At 60.3% G+C, this 19,308-nt stretch overlaps 4 protein-coding genes across 6 annotated transcripts; 2 read left to right on the forward strand and 2 right to left on the reverse strand.

The window, feature by feature from the left end:
* The first annotated feature begins 894 nt into the window (after positions 1-894).
* Positions 895-4,902, forward strand: ARL10 (ADP ribosylation factor like GTPase 10). 2 transcript variants are annotated; one of them, XR_009959894.1, is made up of 5 exons: positions 895-1,089; positions 1,750-1,912; positions 2,110-2,285; positions 2,815-3,947; positions 4,360-4,902. XR_009959894.1 is itself a non-coding variant. In XM_062587362.1 (4 exons), the coding sequence occupies exons 1-4, from the start codon at positions 895-897 to the stop codon at positions 2,989-2,991; spliced, it is 711 nt and encodes a 236-aa protein (XP_062443346.1). In that variant the 3' UTR covers positions 2,992-4,902. The 2 variants fall into 2 exon arrangements, 1 of the variants encoding a protein (XP_062443346.1); XM_062587362.1 differs by having other exon boundaries at positions 2,815-4,902.
* Positions 4,903-5,205: 303 nt separating this feature from the next.
* NOP16 (NOP16 nucleolar protein) lies at positions 5,206-8,148 on the reverse strand. Its single transcript, XM_062587308.1, has 5 exons — positions 8,018-8,148; positions 7,596-7,710; positions 6,890-6,959; positions 5,943-6,049; positions 5,206-5,653 (listed from the first exon to the last, which is right to left on the reverse strand). The coding sequence occupies exons 1-5, from the start codon at positions 8,122-8,124 to the stop codon at positions 5,510-5,512; spliced, it is 543 nt and encodes a 180-aa protein (XP_062443292.1). The 5' UTR covers positions 8,125-8,148; the 3' UTR covers positions 5,206-5,509.
* A 187-nt stretch (positions 8,149-8,335) lies between these two features.
* On the forward strand, positions 8,336-9,339 carry HIGD2A (HIG1 hypoxia inducible domain family member 2A). The gene is made up of 2 exons (XM_062587343.1): positions 8,336-8,530; positions 8,972-9,339. Exons 1-2 carry the CDS (start codon positions 8,416-8,418, stop codon positions 9,136-9,138), a joined length of 282 nt encoding a protein of 93 aa, XP_062443327.1. The 5' UTR covers positions 8,336-8,415; the 3' UTR covers positions 9,139-9,339.
* Positions 9,340-11,186: 1,847 nt separating this feature from the next.
* On the reverse strand, positions 11,187-19,141 carry CLTB (clathrin light chain B). 2 transcript variants are annotated; one of them, XM_062587309.1, is made up of 6 exons: positions 18,893-19,141; positions 16,593-16,639; positions 14,999-15,116; positions 14,439-14,550; positions 13,964-14,017; positions 11,187-13,478 (listed from the first exon to the last, which is right to left on the reverse strand). In XM_062587309.1, exons 1-6 carry the CDS (start codon positions 19,062-19,064, stop codon positions 13,307-13,309), a joined length of 675 nt encoding a protein of 224 aa, XP_062443293.1. In that variant the 5' UTR covers positions 19,065-19,141; the 3' UTR covers positions 11,187-13,306. The 2 variants fall into 2 exon arrangements, with proteins under 2 accessions (XP_062443293.1, XP_062443294.1); XM_062587310.1 differs by lacking the exon at positions 13,964-14,017.
* Between the last annotated feature and the right edge of the window lie 167 nt (positions 19,142-19,308).

The raw sequence follows: 19,308 nt of genomic DNA on the forward strand, positions 1-19,308 counted from the left end.
CGGAGGGGGGGGCCGGGCGCGGCCGCGGCGGCGCCATGGCGGAGCGCGCGGGGCCGGGGGCGCCGCTGCCGCCGGGCGCCGGGGAAGCGCCGCCCCCGCGGGCGGGCCCGGCGGGCGGCCGAGGTCTCGCGAGACCTGGCGCGCGGGGCATGCTGGGGGCTGTAGTGCGAGCGGGGCCCGGCGGGGCGGGCGGGGAGGGGGCAAGGAGGCTCCGGGGAGCGGGGGCGCCCGGCGGGGCCTGGGAGAAGTGTGGGGAGGCGGGTGCTTGGGGGGCACCGGGGGCGGGGAGGCGGGGGGGGGGCACGATGCCGCCGAAGGAGCGGGAAGGCAGCAGACCCGGCCGGAGCGGGGCGTTTGCGGGGCAAAACCGTGGACGACTGACTTGAGGGGGCCCCGCAGAGCTCCAGAGTTGCGGGTTGCTCGGGGCCCGGTGCGGCCCCGGTCTGCGAACAAGGCGCTGAGCGCGGGTGTCCGCCCCACGGGCAGCGGGGTCCACCTGCTCCTCTGTCTCCCTTGCAAACCGCGTGGGCTGGAACCAGGCTGGAAATCGCTGCACCCACGCGGCTGCTCCCCTGCAGAGCATCCCGCTTCCCACCGGCCCTGCCCGCAGAACACGCGGGGCTGATCCCGATCCAGCCTCCAGGCGGGGCTGCCCGGGGGGCCGTGTCCGCGCCGTCACGCCGCTCCCACGCTCTCCCCCGGCCACGCCGCGCAGCCCGGCTCGCCCCGGCACCGGGGCTCCGGGCGTCCGCAACGCCTCCCGCCCGCCCCCGCCGGCCCCTCTCGGCGCGCCGCGGGAAGCCGGCGCGGGCGGCCCCGGCGGCGCGGCGCGGCGCGGCGCGGAGGGCGGTGCGGGGCGCCCCGAGCGCGCCGGGCTGCCGCCGCCGGCACCGCATGGCTCCGCCCGGTGCCTTCCGGCACCTGGCGCTGGCCCTGGGGGCCGCCGTGGCCGCCTTGGGCTCCCTCCTCTTCATCGCCTGGAAGATCTACTTCCGCGGCACCGGCACCGGCACCGGCTGGGCCGGCTGGTGGGAGCGGGAGCTGCAGGAGCTGCGGGAGCAGCAGAGCCGAAACCCGCCCGACGGCACGGTAGGAGCGGGAGAGCCTGCTGGCCGCCCCGGGCCCCGAGCTGCCCTCGCCAGGAGCCTCCCAGTCCCAGCGGGGTGGGAAGGGGCAGGGACGAGATCCCCCCCGGGAGCCCTTTTCCCATCAAGCGGAGCAGGCGGTCGGGCTGCTGTCCCTGGGATCATGGGGGTGCAGGGTCTGGGTCCCCTCGAGGACCCCCTTCCGCAGCCCGAAGGAAGGAAGTACAGAGTCAGGATCGCCGCCTGGTGCCCCCTAGAGCCCACCAGGCCGGGGAAGGTGGCTTAGAGTCTGGATCTCCCCCAGGATCCCCCCAGAGCCCTCTTGGAGCCTATCGTGCTGGGGAAGGGGGCACAGGTCTGAATCGCCCCTGGAGCCCATTGGGTGGAGAAGGGGGTGCAGGCTGCGGGTATCCCTGGGATCGTGCCAGGATCCTCCCTGAGCCTGTCTAGGTGAGGAAGAGAGCTCAGGGTCTGGAAACCCCTGGGATCCCCCCGGAAGCCTGTTAGTCTGGGAAAAGGGGTGCAGGGTATGGATACCTGTGGGGGCTGGCAGGACCCCTTGCTGCAGGCTGGTCTTTGAACCACCCACTGCCTGAGCACAGGGCTGGGGGCTCCAGAATATGGGGCTGGCCCCTGCCCAGCCTCGTGCTGTCCTCTGCTGCAGCTGGACTGGAGGCAGGTGCTGGTCCTGGGGCTGGACGGAGCAGGGAAGAGCAGCGTCCTGCACTACATCTGCAGCGAGACGGCCAAGGAGCGCATCGCGCCCACGCAGGGCTTCAACTCTGCCCGGCTGTACGCCGAGGGGCTGGAGATGGACCTGCTGGAGGGTGAGGCTGGCCTGACTCCCCCACTGCCCCCCCAGGACTTAGCCTGGCCCTCCCCTCCCCGCCTACCGCACCCGGCTGAGGGTGCAGCACACCAGGGCTGCTCTCTGTCCCCGCGAGAGCCCCTGTTTGCCGGGGCGCTGCGGGGACTCAGCGCAGCCCGGCTCGCTCCGCGTCTGACCGTGCCTCTCTCTCCGCAGTGGGTGGCTGCGAGAACCTGCGGTCTTACTGGCCGCACTACCTGAGCCAGGCGCACGTGCTGGTGTTCGTGGTGGACTCGGTGGACAGGTCGCGCCTCCTCACGGCGCGCCAGGAGCTGCACGCGCTGCTGGCTGAGGAGCCCCGGCTGCCCCTGGTCGTGCTGGCCAACAAGCAGGTGGGTGTCCGCTCCCTGCCGCTGACCCCCGGCTCCTGCCTGCGCTGTTTGCAGGGGAATTGTCCCTCCCAGGACCTGGAGGGAAAAGCCTGACAGCCAATGTCCACCAACTCGCCCAACATCCAGATTCTCGGAGCGTGTCTCCTCCAGCCTTTATCACAAGGTGAGGCTGCCATTACCAGTGCCTGAGCCGCTCCTCTTGCCTCAGCTAACGAGCTTCAGGAAAGCACCCTGCCACACAGCGGTGCACAAAGACCCACAAGGGAAATACATTTTCCAGGCAGACGTCCAAGCGCGTGCCCAGTGCTGCTTCCTGTTATTTTGCACTGAAGTGACTCAAACGCAAGAGGAAAGAGGCCCTGCCGATGCGCGGGCCCTGCCAGGGCTGCACAGGCAGGACAAAGTTCCCGTCGGCCAGGAGCTGGCCTGGCGCGCCGCTGGGCTGGTCCCAGCCTGCAGGAGCGGCCGCAGGCGAGCAGGGCCATCCGGCTGGGTGGCTCTCCTGAACCGTGTCCTCCTCCCGTTGCAGGACAAGAGCGATGCCCTGAGTGCGGCGGAGCTGCACGACGAGCTGGCCCTGCACAGCCTCAGCGGCCAGCGGGAGTTCTTCCTTCTGCCCACCAGCGCGACCTGGGCCAGCCTCAGCACCGCCACCAGCGTCCTCCGCGTCAAGAGCCTGCTGATCACCCTGCTCTCCCAGCCCTGAGTCCTCGAGGTGCCCACTCAGACTCCGACGCTGGAAGAGCTCCCCTTTCTGGGACTGCAGTGCTAGGACAGAGACGGCAGGACTGGAGCAGCTGGGGGGCTTCTTCACGTTATCAGCTGGCTGCTGGCCCTGCGATGTGTTTGCTGTGCCCTGAGAGGTTTGGGATAGAGTTGAGATGCCAGCTGCCCTCAGGGAACATGAGCAGCGGGCTCTGGTCTCTGCCACGGGGAGAGGGCAGTCGCCTTGCCCAACTGAGGGCAAAGGGACAGAGGCACCAGCCCAGCTTTTACCTCCAGATTAGCAGGCACGGTGCAGCACAGGGCATGGCCTTGTGCCTTCACAGCAGCCAGGCAAGATGTTAAATGAACGGGGCTAAACAAGCGAACCAGGCTCCTCAACTGTCAGCACAGACCGGCTTCCCCAGGGTGACGGAGAGGGCACAGAGCAGAACAGCAGAGCCCACAGGGAGGCTTTTATGAAGGGTGTCACAGATGGGTGATACACTTCACTCGGAAGAGAGAAGCAGCGATATGTTTTATTGAGATAAGGTAGTGATTTAACAAAGTTCGATGGCAAGGTCCACTCGGTTATTTACTTCATGGAGGGAAGAGTCAGACAAAATTGTCAAGGAGACCCTCCTGTTGAGTCATGAGCTTCTGAGTGGACTCCCTTGCTTTCCAAACTCCTCCTCGCAGGAGTGCAGGTGCGGCCGGATCCAGTCTTAGTACCAGACTTGGTCAACAGTTTATGTCTAAAGGATGACGTGCACAATCAATCAGAGATGAAGCTTAACAATGTTTGCAAAGTTTCAGTGTACTTAGTCACTTACCAAGGATCCGCCGTGAGTACGGAATCTGTCGACCTCGAGGAGTAACCTTGAGAGGCGTCTCTGCTCAAGAGGAGCTTCTGCGGTGCAGGAGAGCTCAAGGGGCTCTGGGCTGCCTCCCATTTATGGGGTAGGATGATTGACTCGTAGTCATATTTGCATACCAGCCTATGGTGGGTGCATGCTTAATTACCCCCTGGCTATGTGCTGAGATCAGTTTGGGGGGAGGGGAACCAGCACAGAAGGGAGCAATTCCCTCACCCCACTGGGACAGTACCAGTTGCCTGGGCAGTACTGCTTGTGATACTCAGTCTCTTGTGCCAGCTTGGTCCCTGGAGCCACGTGCCACGAGCCACGTGAGAGCAGGCTGAGGCAGACCCTTACTCGCAAGAGGGATGGGGAGAGATGATAGCCTGTGACATATGGTGCATGGCTGGGGGGAGCAGCTGGTCCATTTTACCCAGGCTCTAGGGAAGAGCGCTACCCCTCAGCTCCCGGAGCTGTTCAGAGCAGCAGTCCCAACAGAGGAACTCTCTTGGCAGCTTTCCCAAACCGATAAAGGTTATGTGGACCTGAGAAACATGCTGAGTAACTGCTTACACAGCTCTGTGTCACAGCCCTGCGTCACAGCGCTGCCAGCATCAGGCACACCAGTGGGAATAACCAACTCGGTCTGCCGCTCACCCGGAGCAGGAGGCCCAGCTCTCAGCACTTCTCCAGGCTTTGTACTTAAAGCTCTGCTAATGAGGCAAAAGCAGGAATTGGAATCTGGCAGCCCTGCACTACCTCTCACCCGGAGCAGGGACAAGGTGTTGTTTGGTAGGAATCTCACCCAGCAGGAATTTACCCGCCCTCTGGTCTCCCTCCTTCTCTGTTGCCCCACAGAAGGGGAAGGAGCCAGGCTCAGGGACTGCACGAGATCTGCCTGCACGTGGAAAAGCTGTTGGTTAGGCCACAGTACACTGGGTCCTGGAAAATGGATGGGGGAAGCTGGATAACACATCAAGAAGGGGCATGTGCTGGCTGTTCTCTGCTGTCAAATCTTTCGTACAGTGACCCCTTCTTTCAATAAAAGATTGATCACACTGTTTTGTCCTCCAGCTCCTCAGAAGGGAAGCTCCCCCCTCCCCAGCCCAGGCTCCTAGAGCTGGAGGCAGGGAGGTCACTCCCAGAGGAAGCCGCATATGGCCTCTCTCTTGCCCCTGCCACTTGCAAAGGCAAAGCCCCAGGCGATCCCCCCACACCTACAAGCTCCCCAGACCCAAGGCTGCAGAGGGACCTATCAGTGACACACATGCCCAGTCCCACAGGTGAGCACGAGAAACTCCTTGAAGCAGGGACTGCTCCAGGTGAGAGCAGGAACGGAAGCCCTGGGCCAGGCATATTCATACCATTTTGAAAAAGCTATTTATTGTAACAAGGTAAAAGTAGTGGGGAGTGGCACAGCACACTCAGCCCCAAGACCGCAAGCCAAGAGTCTCTCATGCCTGGCCATAACTGTCTCTGTCTCACGAAGGTCCTTCTTCCATCCCCAGAGGCTTTGTATAGTTCAAGTTGCAGGCACTGAATCCCTGTCCAGCAGCCACAGCCTGTGAGTGACCATCACCTGGAGATACAGTGCCTGTCCGCTCTTGGCTCAGAAAGTGATAGCGCCAAGCCTGCAATTGCAGGCAAACCTGAGAACAAGATCAGTCACTGCACATCCATCTTTTCCTGCTTCAGTGATGCAACAAAAACCTTGTACTCCTCAGGATAGAAGTTCTTGTACACATTGATCTTTCTCTTGATCTGCTTGGGAGTGTCCTGGTAGTAGTTCTTCTCATCTCGAGCCATTTCCTGCGACAGAGAAAAGGAGAATAACTTAGAGGAGTGGCCACATGAGCAAACACCACACCTGCCCAGTCATCAGAACCACTCTCAAAAGGCAGATCCACCCAGGCTGACTGGGATTTGGCACCTGAGTCAGACAAGGATCTGGCTGCAGTTCAAAGTGCTGGCTCCCCTTAACCACCAGCCAGGCTGGGAAATAGGTTCCAGGACAAAGACCCTTTAGCACTTCCCTCTCTGCAGAAGCCAGCAGTGAGAAGCTCCAGGTCCTTCTTGCTCCGGGGCAGCGAGCTCCTACCTTGTAGTTCTCGCCATGGTTCTGTATCATGTACCGCACGTAGTCAATGAGGTCTCGTGAGAGTGTGTTTGATTTCTTCTCAGGGAGACTGGCCTCATATTCCATCTCTAGGCAGAGGAGAGACACTGTGAGGCAGGCAGACACGAAAGGGGCCCAAGCAGCACCTCAAAGAATGCCAACTGCCTCTAAAGATTGACCCAAAGATTGATTGTCAGCACTGGAGAAAGAGGAGCTGGCTCCTGCAGTGCAGCTCCGCTGCTTGCAGACACTGGACTGCTTGCCAGCATGATAGTGCAAGAGAAGGCATGAGAGAACTACCCTTTGTGTACGCTGCAGGCATCCAGCTCTGTGCTGCAGCTCCTGCCCAGCTCATACTCTGCAGAAGGTACAAATCTTTTGCTTCCTGGGCTGCAGCATGTGATTGTTCGATGCCAGGCAGCCACCAGTAAAACATTTGGGGTAGTACAGCCACAGCTTCTTGTCACACCGGTGTCCAAAATCAGCAAGTCTCAGACTAACAAGAGCCCTCTTAGGGCTGCAGACAAAAACCTTAAGAAAAAGGTAAAACAAGAGGGAAAGGAAAGTCATGAGAGAGACTGCACACTGGAAAGGCGGAACTACTGTGTTGGCTTCTGGCTCAGCTTCAGTCTTGGCTGGGAACTTCCTAAGCTCATGGCTGCCAGGTGCGTACTCCTTTACAAGCCCACGAGACTTAAAACCTCTAAAGCAAAGCAAAGAACACACAAGAAATAATAGCCTGCCTTGCCAGCGGCACAGCACAACAGCTAAGGACAGTCCTGCAGCACAAAGATGAGAAACAAAATGACTTACAGGGATTTGGAAACAGAGCCCCAAATGCAATGACAACAGCGAGCTGCAGCAGCAAACCCGCCATGGCTGCGTATGGCGACGCTGTGTTCCCTGAGCAGGATACAAGCAGCACTAACCATTCAACACATAAGGCTTTCGCACCATCTTCTTCCCTTTGTCTTGTCCACTGATTTCCATCTCCGTCTCCTGCATTGAACAAGAGATGAAGCAATTTGAGAAAAGTCCATCTTGATGATGGCTGGGCCTCTGTGCCCTACTCCTAAAACTCTTAACTACCTCCATAATGGCCCTGCAGACTAGGGAATTTCAGCTGGCCTACATGGAAATATTTTTTTTTGCATCGTTAAGCGAAAGCCCGCTAGCCTATAGGCAAGTCTGCGTGACACAGCAGAGCACTGCCTGTCACGAGCAAGCTCTACACAGCCCCTCCCCATGCATTGGGATAGGGCATGTAAACAGAGACAAGTGTTCACAACAAACAGGGTCACTTGTGTTCTTTCTCACAGGAGTGACACTTCCTGAGGCCACTTGTAGGTTGGAATCCTCACTTATGGGTGAAGGAAGGCCGTGCTCACGCTGTTTTATACATAGTGGGTTTCTCTGTTATCTAAAGCAAGCTGGCTGCAGCGTTCCCAATCCCACCCCTATCAGGCAAGTCCCGGCAGATCTGATTTTAAAGCCCACTCTCTTTCTCCAGAACATTCTTTCGCCCTCGTGCCCAGATCTTGGCAGCAGAGTCCTTGGCGACCTCAGAGCTGCCTGCCCCGCACGCTGCTCCCCGCGGCGCCCTCCCTCGCGCCCGCCCGCCCGGGCCCCGCTCACCGGCAGCTTCTCCCTCGGGATGGGCACGGCCTTGTTGGGGTCCTCGGCCAGGCCCATGTCGGCCAGGTTCTGCGCCACCGACTTGGCGGGGTCCCAGGCATGGCGTACATGGGAGCTGGGGACGGAGGCAGGGCTCAGCCGCGGCCCGCGCGCCCCCCAACCCGCGTGGAGAAACCAGCCCCACCCCGCCGCCACACCGCGCGCCCGTCGGCCCCCCACGCGCGCGCGCGTCCCCCGTGGGTGCCTCCCCCGCCCTAGTGTGGGCGCGGGTCCCCCAGGCCGCCCCCGCGGGCTCTTCCCGCCCCCCACCCCCACCCCACGGGCCCTGTCACGCCACGCCACGCCACGGAGACGTGTCTCTCTCCCCCACCCACCCCCCGTGGGCGCGCGCCCCCCTCTCCCGCGGCGCGCGCGGCCCTCACCACTCGATGCGGGGCGCGGCGCGGCGGCGCGCGCTGCGGTAGAGCCGCTTGCGGTTGAGGTTGTAGGCGAACTTCTGCCGCCGGCTCTTCCCCTTGGCCTTCGGCATGGCGGCCACGCGCGCCGCCGCCGCCGCCGCCGCCGCCGCGCGCCGGGCCGCCGCCGCCGCCGCCGCGGGGCACCACGGGAAGCGTAGTCCGCTCGCCGCGTGCCGCCCGCGGGGGCCTCCTCGCCTAAGACTACAAAGCCCGGCATGCCCCGCGGCAGGCAGGCGGGGCCGAGCGCGCAGCCTGCCGGGAGCGGGCTTCCCTTTGGCGGCAGCGAGGGCTCGCCGCTTCCGGGCTACGGCGGCCGGGGAGGGCGCGGGCAGTCACCTTCCCGGCGGGCCGCGGCCGCGGCCATGGCGGCGGGGCCCCCTCCGCCGCTGGAGCCGAGCCCGCTGCCCGTGTTCCGCGAGGAGGGCTTCGGCGACAAGTTCCTGCGCAAGACCCGCGAGAACCCCCTGGTGCCGCTCGGTGAGGGGGCGGCGGTGAGGGGAGGCCTGGGGGAGGCGAGGGGCAGGGCCGGGGGCAACGGGAGCTGTGGTGAGGGGAGGCCTGGGGGCGGCGAGGGGCAGGGCCGGGGGCAACGGGAGCTGTGGTGAGGGGAGGCCTGGGGGAGGCGAGGGGCAGGGCCGGGGGCAACGGGAGCTGTGGTGAGGGGAGGCCTGGGGGCGGCGCAGGGAGAGGGCCGGGGGTAACGGGAGCTGTGGTGAGGGGAGGCCTGGGGGAGGCGCGGGGGGTGGGGTGGGGGGAGCGAGACAGAGCCCAAACCCCGCTAGCAAGGGGGCTGCGGGCCTGGGCAGGGGGGTGCTGGAGGCAGCAAAGCTCCAGCGCAGGGAGCAGGGACCGAGGTGCGATCCGCCCTCGGAGCCCCTGCCCTGCTCATGCTGTCCCTCTGCCCTTCTTTCTTGGCAGGCTGCCTCTGCACTGTGGGCGTCCTGACCTATGGACTGATCAACTTCAAGAGAGGCAACGTCCGCCGGTCTCAGCTGATGATGAGGGCACGTATCCTGGCCCAGGGCTTCACCTTTGCAGCCCTCTTGGGAGGCATGGTGGTCACGGCAATGAAATCTAGGAAGTGATGCCAGGCAGGCGATAAGCTGCAGCCATGAGTGAGCGCCTGCCAGCTCCTGCCCCCAGCGGGCAGGATGGATTCTGGCTGTGGAGCGGTTCTCATATGAGCTCGCTGACAGACAACTGTGGTGGTTAAGCTAGTGTCAAACACGGTCTGTGTTCCCATGTGTTGGAAATGCAGCTAATACACCTCTGTTATTAACCTGAAATCTGGGCCATGGCATTTTTTTGGTTCCTTAAGAACTCATTTTCCTAGAATGCTGGCAGACTGTGTCTCTCTAAGATTTGTTGCCATCACTGTCTGTTAAAAATTGTTTCTTTTGTAACTTGGTGGATAATGGTCTGTAGTGATACTTGGGTTTAATCAAGTGGTGCACAAACGTTTGAGAAGGGTTGGGTAGGAAGGAATAGCCCTATTAGTGGCTTGATCCTAGGAGGACAAAGTTCATATGCAGTGGATGAGTTGTTTGGAGAGCGTATATAATCCATTCAGTTGCAACATGTGGATAATAAAGTGAATTGCAGTGAGATTCTGACTGATACGGAATTGCAGAGCAGTGAGAAGGCAGAAGTGTAAACAGTATGGGAAGGAATGGGAAAAGGCATTGCTGCCTTAAAGCTGTGGTGTTGCAAGTAGGGCACAAGACACAACTCCCTGTGAAAACAACTTGGGAACTCGGATCCCCAACATGGGGTCTGACTACGTTCTCTGGAACATGCTGGTATTTCAGCTGTTTACCGGGAAGCAAGTTCCTGCAGAACTTGCTGCTTCTCATGAACTTGAACTGACTGCTGTGCAAGTATCCTATTCCCAAAGGGACTCAGGTTTCCTGTGTCACAACAAATATCTTCACTGCTGGCTCAAGTCCCACAGTCTGCGTCTAAATCATTTGGATCATATCAAGGATCTTTTGTGGGTGAGGAGAGTAGCAGGGCTCTACTTTTCTGTCCGAGGTGCAGTGCAGGAAGGAAATGGGGGCCATCAGATTTAGTTGCTGGTCTGCTATGATTAGGTTTTGTGACCTGCTGCTAGGCAGAGCATATGTCTGTGAGGGGGAAAGGCAGAGAGCAGAGCACATATGTCCCTGAGTATGATGTGATGCCTCCAACTACCAATATGCCCGGAGTATTTCCTCGATCTATGCAGAAGAGTTTGCTGTTTGGGTGTCTGCCTGTCAGTACATGTGCCCAAACTCTCTCTGGCCTTTGATAATTTTAGCAAATTGCTAGGCGGACAGCTGTAATCCAGCTCTGTCATTGCAAGCTGCTCTGGAAGTCAGAGTGCAACGTAAGCTTGCCTTCATCTGCAGTCGCACACTGGCTTGTCTCATGTCGGGTGCTGTGGTGCCAGTGGGCCTTGACAAGGAAAAGAGGGCATTGCTTGAGGGGGAAGACTTGAATGGATTGGAGCTCTTCTCACCCGCTGTGATGATCCATCATCAAAGCTGAGCAGAAATTGCTGGGTGAGTTCCACCTCAGCATTGGAGGAGCCTGGGGCTCTGCCTGCTCTGGGGAACATGTCCAAGCTGCTCTTTGGAACTGCTCCTCTTCCTTCATTCACTGTTCAGTACATCTTTCCCAGAAGAAATTCTAGTTTTGGCTACATCACTGGCACTTCCAGCTCTGGCCCACTATGGATAGGGTGTGTGTAAAACTGCTGATATGCAGCTGTCTGGGAGCTTAATCCCTTGACAGCTCTCTCAGCCTGAAGCCACTCATTCCCTTGCAGGATGGGGCCTGTGGAACAGCAGCTGCTTGGAAGATGACTGGAGGAGGCTCAGGAGCAGCTTGCCCAGTTCCACTTGGCAGGTCTTGATGAGTATTGACGTACCAGTTCTGTAGGCAGAGGAGAACTACTGCCCTCCAGTCCTGCTGCTACTGCTTGTGTATGATCCTAGAGCAAATCCCATGGCCTTGCCCCTTGCTCCAATTTTTTCCTACAGGATGCGGTTCTCCTACAGCTCTGTCCTTCCTGCAGAAGGTTTTGTAGATGCAGGTTCTTTTAAACACACAGGTATGCGTTGCTGAAGCACAAAGAAAGCAGTGACCCATAATGTCAGTTTGGAAATGTCAGTTTATTGTAATAGGTGTTTTGAACAGTCACATATACCAAAGCTGGGGGGATGTAGAACAGCTGTGGGCACTGCTTCCTGAGAGCTGGCTGTCCCTACCTGGCATGGAGAGAGTGCGGCAGCTGGGACCCTCTCTGCAAAGGAACAGCCACAGTCAGGGGGGTCCAGGGGTCTGGCTGCCTGTGAGGTCTGGAGGAGCTGTGCTCTGAGCCCATGGGAATCCCAGGTTTTTTGCAGCTGAACTGGGATCTCCTGCTGGGCCAGAAGGCAGGGAGAGGCTCTTTGCCCCTGGAAAGCAGCTGGAGGTGCTTCCAGCTGCTCTGTAGTGAAAGGCAGCTGGAATCCCTACATCATCTTGCTGACTATCCATCCCATGCCATAGCAGAGCTGCATACATATGCCAGAGCAAAAGGGTTGGAGTACAAGTGATCAACCTTAATGACAAAGGGGCACAATCCCGGTATAAAGCATCAAGTTGCTTTCACCAGACCTTATTTCCCTTTCCAGCCCACTGCCAGGGACTGTGGCATCCTCCAAACCAGGCAGGCAGCGCCAGGGGCACTGCTGAGCCACACAGGCTCTGCCTCGCAGATCTGGGCTGTGAAGGCTGCAGGAGCAGGGCTGATGACCTTGCCTGGTAGAGCTGGAGACCTCCATGTACTTGCTTTACAGGCTGAGCAGGGCTCTGCAGTGAGGCTGAGACAAATTGTTTATGGGTTTTTTCCTCTGGGTTACTGCTTCCTCAAGGGGCTGGTTACAGCCCTCCCCAAACCCACAGTGAGCTGGGCAGTAGAGCCCTAGCTCAGGACTGCTCTGCAGCAGGGTGGAAGTGCATCTGCCCACCCCGCTTTTGCTATTCAGCACAGCACTGATTCTACAGATTCCCAAGGCTGGGCCTCAGAACTGGAGAAGACAGAGCCAAGCAGGGAAGGGAAAGCAGGTCCTTGGGCTAGAGAAGCTGCCTTAGTAGGGGGGGAGCAGGAGCGAAGCATCTCTGCTCGCTGCCTTAGGTGTGTAAATCTGGTGTGTGTCAGGGGGGGGAGGCAGGGCAGAACTGCCCAATCTTGCTCTGGGCCTCCTGAGTTAGAGGGCTGGAGGCTTGACCTTTTACCACAAGTGGACTTTCCTACCTGCTTCCCTGCAGCCACACAGCCTCCCACTCCCCTCCAGATAGTGGAGGAAGGAGCAGAGCACACCTGATGGCCCCCAAGCATCTTCCCAACATCAGCAGCCTTTGGACAGAAAACACCTTGCACACTCGCCCTCTTGGCTCCTTCCCCAAGGCCTGCACTACAGTGCTAACTGCCAGCAGCAGACCCATAGCAAGGATGGGGCTCCCAACGTTGCAATTGCTGCTGTGAGCCTCTTAGCCCTCTGGGTGCACAGAGAGCTCTCCACGCTGGGGAGAGCACTGCTGTGCTGAGTGCTGGCACCCACCCTGGTGCCCATACTTACCTTCCTCACTCCCACTGTCCCAGTAGCATCACGCTGCTGTCACACTCCCAGTGGGACCTTGCAGTGTGGAGCCAAAAATCAGCGCTGTTCTTCCACCATTTCAGCCCTGTAGCCAGCTCTGCTCCAAACCCCACAGCAAAGGCAGGCTGGAGCCCAGCTTCCCCCTAGGGATTGCTGCTTCAGAACCAGGACCCAGGCCCAGACACAGGACTGTCATGCTTCAGGTAGCCCAGCACCAGGATGGCGTGGGGCAGGAAGCAGGCAGGTTTGTTCCCAGCCTCTGAGCACTGCTCTGGGTGTGAGGTGGGGAGCACAGGAACCCCAGCGACTCCCCATCTCTCTGAGCCAGGCCCTGGACATGACCTCCCCACAGAGTGCAGGCTGTAGGCCCCCCCCACTAACTCAGCTCTGCCACTTAGTGTTGCTTCCCAGGGAAATGCCACAGTAATAAATAAGTGTAAAAAGAGACCAATGCACCTTTTAAGCAAAGGAAAACCATGGGGAGAGTTACAACTGGAGACTCGAGCACAGCCGAGGTGCACGCCAGGGAACAGGGGGGCGGGCAGGGCAAGGACCCCTCGCGGGCTGACCCCGTAAAGCCACCGGTCCCGACGAGCCTGGCCGTGCTCTTGGCTGTGCCAGGCAGCAGCTAGCGGGACAGGGGTGTCTGTTTGAGGGAGATGAGCACTGAGCGCATCCGCGAGACATCCTTGCTCTGCTTGCTGCTCTTGGGGTTGAAATCACAGAGCTGGGCCACCTTCTCCCACTCAGAGCCTGGGGCTTCCTCCTTGGACTCCTTCAGGAACGCTTCCTCCGAGGCCCTGCAGAGATGTTGAGGGTTGTCACTGGCAGAACCCTTTCCAAAGAGACCCTTCCCTCTGCCTGGGAACCCCTATGTCTTAATTCCCAGTCCCATCGCTCCAGGCCATGAGCTCAGCTTCCTCCAGGATCCGGAGGCCCCCAAGGTGCTCAAGGCTGCTGCAGGCTGCACTCACCCAAGACAGCATTCATCCAGGTCCCTGCCTGCTCCCAAGACTCCTCTGCCCCTGGGGCTGTCCCCCTAGAGGCACAAAACCCCATGGCTTTGCCTCTTCAACCAGGCCCCACAGGGGCATTTTCAAGAGCTCCACTTGCCTTCTAAGACTGCAGCATTCGGAGACGCTCAGCAGTACTGCCCTCCCACCAGGGCCCTCATGGGAGCCCAGTACCTCCCAGCATCGCTCCTTCCCTTGGCTGAGAGCCAAAGTGCCGGGGCCAGGACCCCTGGACCTTGTGGGGCAGGATATGGTCTGTAGGAGGCACATACACATAGCCAATCACATCGGCGTCCGGCTGCTGGTAAAAGGCTTTGTCAGCGATCCTAGCCCCCGAGGCGCAGATAGAGAGAGAGCGCAGAGCAGACAGGCAGGCAGAGGGTTAGAGAGAGAGAAACAGAGAGGGGGTTAGCGTCCTCCACAGAGCGCAGTCGACTCATCATGGTAAACAGAGCACCGGAAAAACCTGCCACCGATGATAGGGCTGCACAGGAACAGTGCCCCAACCTTGCCCCAGCGTAAGGCCTAGCAGTAGTCCAACGTTCAGCTGGGCCCAGGGCAGCTTGGCACAGCTACTGGAGCCACTCAAAGCACTGGGGCTTCTTCCCCTGCCTGGCAGAGCTACCTCTTCGCAGGGCTGGGTTCCACTGTGGGGACAGGGGACCCCCAGACATCCCAAGCTGCTCAGCAGCTCCCTCCAAACCCCCAGTGGCCTCAGCCCTACCGGCCGCGCTGACTCCCACATACCTGTTGTTTGCGCGGTTCTTCTCCATCTGCTCATTCTGACGCAGGTTCCACTCTTCCAGGTCCCTCTTGGCCTTCTCGCGCCATTCCTGTTCAGTCACTTTTGATGCCGCATCTAACACCAGGGCCAGACAGAAAGATTTCATCAGACAGATGGGCACCCTTCTGTTTCTGCTGGGCACCTCCTCAGCAGGGAGGACAGCTGCAGATCTCCAGCCCAGGCCTGTCTCCATTCCCCACTAAAGTATATTTCTGCCAAGATCACAGAATCATTAATGTTGGAAGGGACCTCTGGAGATCATCTAACCCAACCTCCCAAAGATTCCCTTCAGCATGTAAAGCAGATGTGATAACCAGTGCACTATCCCTCTACCCCAAGCACTGTCTCAAATGCATTGCTGTCTCTAAGGGCAGCAGATTGTTGGAAGGGATATCCATATGGTGGGGGGCACCAAACAACTCTCTGGGGGGCAGCAAGTTGGCTGCCAGTTGAGGGTCCCCAAAGGCCCCAACTGCCACATCACAAGGTGCCATGAGGGTGGCCACATGGCTTTGCATCTCACCTAGCTCCTCCAGCCGCTTCTTCTGTTCCTCTCTCCATTTGCGGATGCTCTCAGGCTCCTGGGTCAGCCGGTCAGCCTTGGCTATGGCTGCATAAGCATCTGTGGGGCCATTGGACTCCTGCAGGACATAATTGCCTCACTGTCAGCATCAGCTTCTCCTGCAGCCCAGTTCAGCCACCTCAAAGGGCTGGCACCGCAGGACAGGGCTCTGCGGTCCGAGCACTGAGGCAGGCTGAAACGGGTGGTGGGAACGGTGACAGCCCTCCACACAGCAGCCCCGGGCGTCCAGCACAGTGTGCCCGCAGCACCGCTCAGTCTGCCGTCCCCGCTCTCAGCCCCGGGGCCCAGGCCCCGCCAGACGGCAGGACTCACCAGCTGCCTTCTCCTCGGCTGGCTGCTCGCTGCCAACATGCCGCCCGGCTCCGCCGCGCGCCCTGGGCACACAACGGCCTGGCAGCTTCGTGGCATCGCGCCCGCGGCCCCCCGGCCTCACTGTGAGGTCACAGCGCCGGACTTCCACAGCCCGCGCGCGGGCAGCACTGCAGCGGCCCCAAGAAGGGGCATCATCGCAGGTCTGGCAGTTTGGCCACCGCAGACTGGAAGAGCCCAGCCGAGCAGCAGGGCCCCAGGGAGATGCCACTCTGTGCCTGGAGACTGACAGGCTCCTCGGAGCGAGGTGCTGCTCTCTGTAACTCTCCCCCGCCCAAGCCCAGCCTCCTGCTCTGCCCATATCAGCACCTCTCCTAACCCCTGCTGCTGGTCAGGATGCCCAGCCCTACGCTAAGCTCACTGATGGGATTACAACTCTCCTCCAAGATCTCCAAATCTAATTAAGTTTGTCCCGTCTCTGATGCGATTATCATCCTGTAAACTAAGCACAGGCAACGCACATGCCATAGCGTTTCGCACTGAGTGGGGTGAAAAGCTTGTCAGCTCCTGGCACCGCTTCTCCTGTAGCCACCATAGCTGGACTTAAAGCTCCCACAAGGAGCTGAGACCCAGTCAGGAGGCCCCCAGAAACACCCTTAGCCATGGAGCAAGTGGGTTTAATGACAGATGTTGCCAGGGCTCTGCAGCAAGACCACTGCCATGTGCCAGCAAGGAGGGTTCCCCACAACAACTCCGTCTTGGCTCTGGACTCTACCAAGAGATACGCCTGACTGTCCCAGAGGCCTCCAGGAGCTAGTCAAGCTGGAGAGAGGAGGCTTTTGTGGGGAATGGAGGATTTCTCCAGGTTTGTCATCTACTTTTAGGATCCAGGCATTCCTTCAAGGCACAGCCCACCTGCAAACAGATTTGGGGCAAGTTGGGGCAAAGTCAGAAGAGGATCAGGCTGGTTCTGCCCATCCCAAAGTCTCTAATTCCCGATTTTGGGGCACAGCAGAGGGGACCAGATCTTTTCTTTCACACAGAGGTGAGAATAGAGCAGCCAGAACTCCCTCACGTGAGACCCAGACTTTCCCAGGAGTGCTACAGTTGATCTGGGTTGGATAGCAAAGTCTGAACAATCCTATGTGGGGCACTGGATGGCTGGCCCCATACCCACCTAATTCCCCTTAGCACCATGGGCCAGGGAAAGGGGCTGAGCTCTCACCTGAAAGACATCTCCATTGACAGTGGCTCCTCCATTCTGGAAACCAGCTAGAAAGGAAGGAAGAGAAAAACAGTTACGGCAGCTGCAGGTGACCCCACAGGGGCCGGTGTTCATGAACCGGCAGCAAGTCAGTTCATGAGGGATATGACTTTGCTGTTTCCAGTCCAGCACACCCATCCACAACAGCCTTCCATACATGGGCCAGAGACTGAAGACCCCCAGGCTGGTCAGAGCAATGGACACCAGCTAAGCTACATGCTAGAGCTCAAGCAGAGACCAGCAAGGTCTCCGTGTCCAGAGGAGGACATGTTCCCAGCCTAATTGGCTCCACCTGTACCTAACAGGATCCCAAATCCCTGCCTTTCCCAAACAGAGCAGAGCCCAGCTCTGACAGCACAGCCCACCCTGCCCATCCCAGGCTCCTCACCCCACGCTGCCTGCTGAGGACAGCAAGGGGAAGGGGAAGTGCACTGTCTGCACTAGTGGCAGAGCCACTAACCCAGCAAATCCTCCCTGGCCTGCTGCTATGGTACCTGGGGTCTCCTTCCACCCTCAAGGGTGCTCAGAGCTGAGTCCAGTGGTCTCCTGTCCCTGGTGGGATTCAGCCAGCACCTCTCTCCCTTCTAGACAAGTCTCCCTGGGCATTTATGTCTTTATGGTGTTTTCACTGGTGTTTTATCTTATCTGGAGATTAGGGTGATTGTTCAAGGCACGGGGCTGGATACAGGCAGGTACTTTGACTGTAGAAAGACAACCTGAGTAAATCCCAACCTGCAAATGGCCAGGCAGAGGTTGCCTACGGACACCGACTGGTGGCCCCGCAGCCATCGGCTAAGTCCCAGCAGAAACAGGGCCTGCGACAGGAAGGCAAACATGCCAGGAACAGAGCCCACAGAGACACTGCAGTGCACTCTGTGAGCAGGGAGGAGCGCAGGCGTGCACATCAAGGTCCTCAAGAGCCTGCCTGAGCAACACGCACAAGACTAGCTACAACATTTGGGCTAGGAACGAGGCACTGCTGATGCCCATGGCTCCAGTACATCATCACCTCCCTCCCAGCACCAGAGAACACCCCGAGAGCTGCACACCAGGGCCACAGGATTAGCCCCATAGGGGCTCTCCACTGCACTGCAGAGAAGAGGCTTTGCAGAAGGCAGACTCCAGGCCCTGAGCTCTCGACAGGGATGTCCAGGCCAGCCAGGGGCATGGGCAGGCACACAGCCAGAGCGCACTTCTGGAGCAGCCCAGCAAGTGCCCTCCCTACAGCGTTGGCCCTACAGCTTCAGCTACACCCAGCTTCAGCCTGTCTGACTGCATTTGCTGCCACAGCTGCCAGCACCTTTCTGGGTCCCAGACGCAACTCCACGGCCCTGCTTCTGGGGAGGTGAATGGCCACCCCGTGGGCAGCACCAGAGGGCCCTGCAGGCCTGCCAGGTGAAAGAGCCAAGAGGACTGTGGCAGCAGTGGGGCCCAAATGGAGGCATCAGATCACAACTGGCACATTCTACTTCCAGAAGCTGAGGCACTAACGTTTCTACTGGAAATACCTTCCATTTTGCACCGCTTTGGTACTCTCTGGTCTCTGGGCCAGTGGGACCAGCTGCCCAGCCCCACCTGGACAGCTCGCTGTCCCCCAGTCCCACCTGGATCCCCCTCACCCTGCCCCAGCCAGGGGGACTGAGACATAAGAAGGCAGAAGAGGGGTGTCCAGCCTGGGGAATCGAGCCCGACACAAAGAAAGAATCGCCCCACAGCAGGCAAGCCCACCTCAAGGGTCACCCCACATCCTGAGGTTCAAGAGCAGGGAACCTCAAGCTCTGGGAAGCCATGCGCCCCCCCCCCCCCAGCCCCTGGGGAGTCATTACTGGGATGCAGAGGTGGTCCATAGGGGGGACCCCACTGCCTGCCCCTGGGGGTGCAACATGAATCCAGCACACACGGGTCCCCATCACCCACCGAGGGTACCACGCACCCCACGAGTGAGCCCAATTCAGCAAGCAGCAGGGGTACAGCCTAGGGATGACCCCGCTCTGCCCGTGGGGGTGCAGATCGGAGGGCGGCCCCACACCTCCCCACTGTACTTCAGATCCCCCAGTCCAGGGACAGATCTTCCCTCACACCCACGAGGGGTGCAGCCCGGGGGGGGAAACCCTCTCCGGGCCCAGGGGAAGCAGCCCAGGGGCGGATCCTCCTTCAAGCCCATGGGGATTGCGGCCAGAGCAGGGCGACCGGGGCCGCAGCCCGGAGCACCCCGCGGCCCCCGGCCGTGCCGGCCCGGCCCGGCCCGGCGCGGCGCTCACCCGGTTCCGGCGGGGCCGAGGCCGCGGCCGCTTCGCCGTCGGTCGGCCCGAAGCCCTCGTCGTTCTCGATGCCCGCGATCTCGCTCTCCTGCTGGGCCAGGAAGGCGGCGGCCGGGTCCTCCTCGGCGGCGGCGGCCTCGGACGAGGAGAAGAAGCCGAAGTCGTCGGCCATGGCGCCCCCCCACCCGGCTCCGGCTGCGGCTGCAGGCGCGGCGCGGCCCAGGCGGAGCTGTCACTGCGGCGGCGGCGGGGCCGGCGGCTGACATCAGCGGCGGGGCGGGCCCGGCGGGGCCGCGCACCCGGCACCCGGCCCGCCCGCCCCGGCCGCGGCCGCGGCCCCGGCGGTGCCCTGCCGAGGTGGGGGGCCGCCTTGGGGGGGAGGAGGACTTGGGCCCGGGGCGGCTCCGGGCCGCTCC

Source organism: Rhea pennata, chromosome 14, assembly GCF_028389875.1.
Source record: "Rhea pennata isolate bPtePen1 chromosome 14, bPtePen1.pri, whole genome shotgun sequence".
Lineage (NCBI taxonomy): Eukaryota > Metazoa > Chordata > Aves > Rheiformes > Rheidae > Rhea > Rhea pennata.

Bases quoted from the DNA above. Each gene is read 5' to 3' on its own strand.
- ARL10 (XM_062587362.1), top strand. From the start codon at position 895: ATGGCTCCGCCCGGTGCCTTCCGGCACCTGGCGCTGGCCCTGGGGGCC. The intron at 1,913-2,109 runs GTGAGGCTGGCC...CTCTCTCCGCAG, and splicing joins GGAGATGGACCTGCTGGAGG to TGGGTGGCTGCGAGAACCTG. The intron at 2,286-2,814 runs GTGGGTGTCCGC...CTCCCGTTGCAG, and splicing joins TCGTGCTGGCCAACAAGCAG to GACAAGAGCGATGCCCTGAG.
- NOP16 (XM_062587308.1), bottom strand. From the start codon at position 8,124: ATGCCGAAGGCCAAGGGGAAGAGCCGGCGGCAGAAGTTCGCCTACAAC. The intron at 6,050-6,889 runs GTTAGTGCTGCT...TCCTCTGCCTAG, and splicing joins AAAGCCTTATGTGTTGAATG to AGATGGAATATGAGGCCAGT. The intron at 5,654-5,942 runs GTAGGAGCTCGC...TCTCTGTCGCAG, and splicing joins ACCATGGCGAGAACTACAAG to GAAATGGCTCGAGATGAGAA.
- HIGD2A (XM_062587343.1), top strand. From the start codon at position 8,416: ATGGCGGCGGGGCCCCCTCCGCCGCTGGAGCCGAGCCCGCTGCCCGTG. The intron at 8,531-8,971 runs GTGAGGGGGCGG...CTTTCTTGGCAG, and splicing joins GAACCCCCTGGTGCCGCTCG to GCTGCCTCTGCACTGTGGGC.
- CLTB (XM_062587309.1), bottom strand. From the start codon at position 19,064: ATGGCCGACGACTTCGGCTTCTTCTCCTCGTCCGAGGCCGCCGCCGCC. The intron at 15,117-16,592 runs GTGAGAGCTCAG...TATGTCCTGCAG, and splicing joins TCAATGGAGATGTCTTTCAG to GAGTCCAATGGCCCCACAGA. The intron at 14,551-14,998 runs GTGAGATGCAAA...CCCTGGTGTTAG, and splicing joins GAAGCGGCTGGAGGAGCTAG to ATGCGGCATCAAAAGTGACT.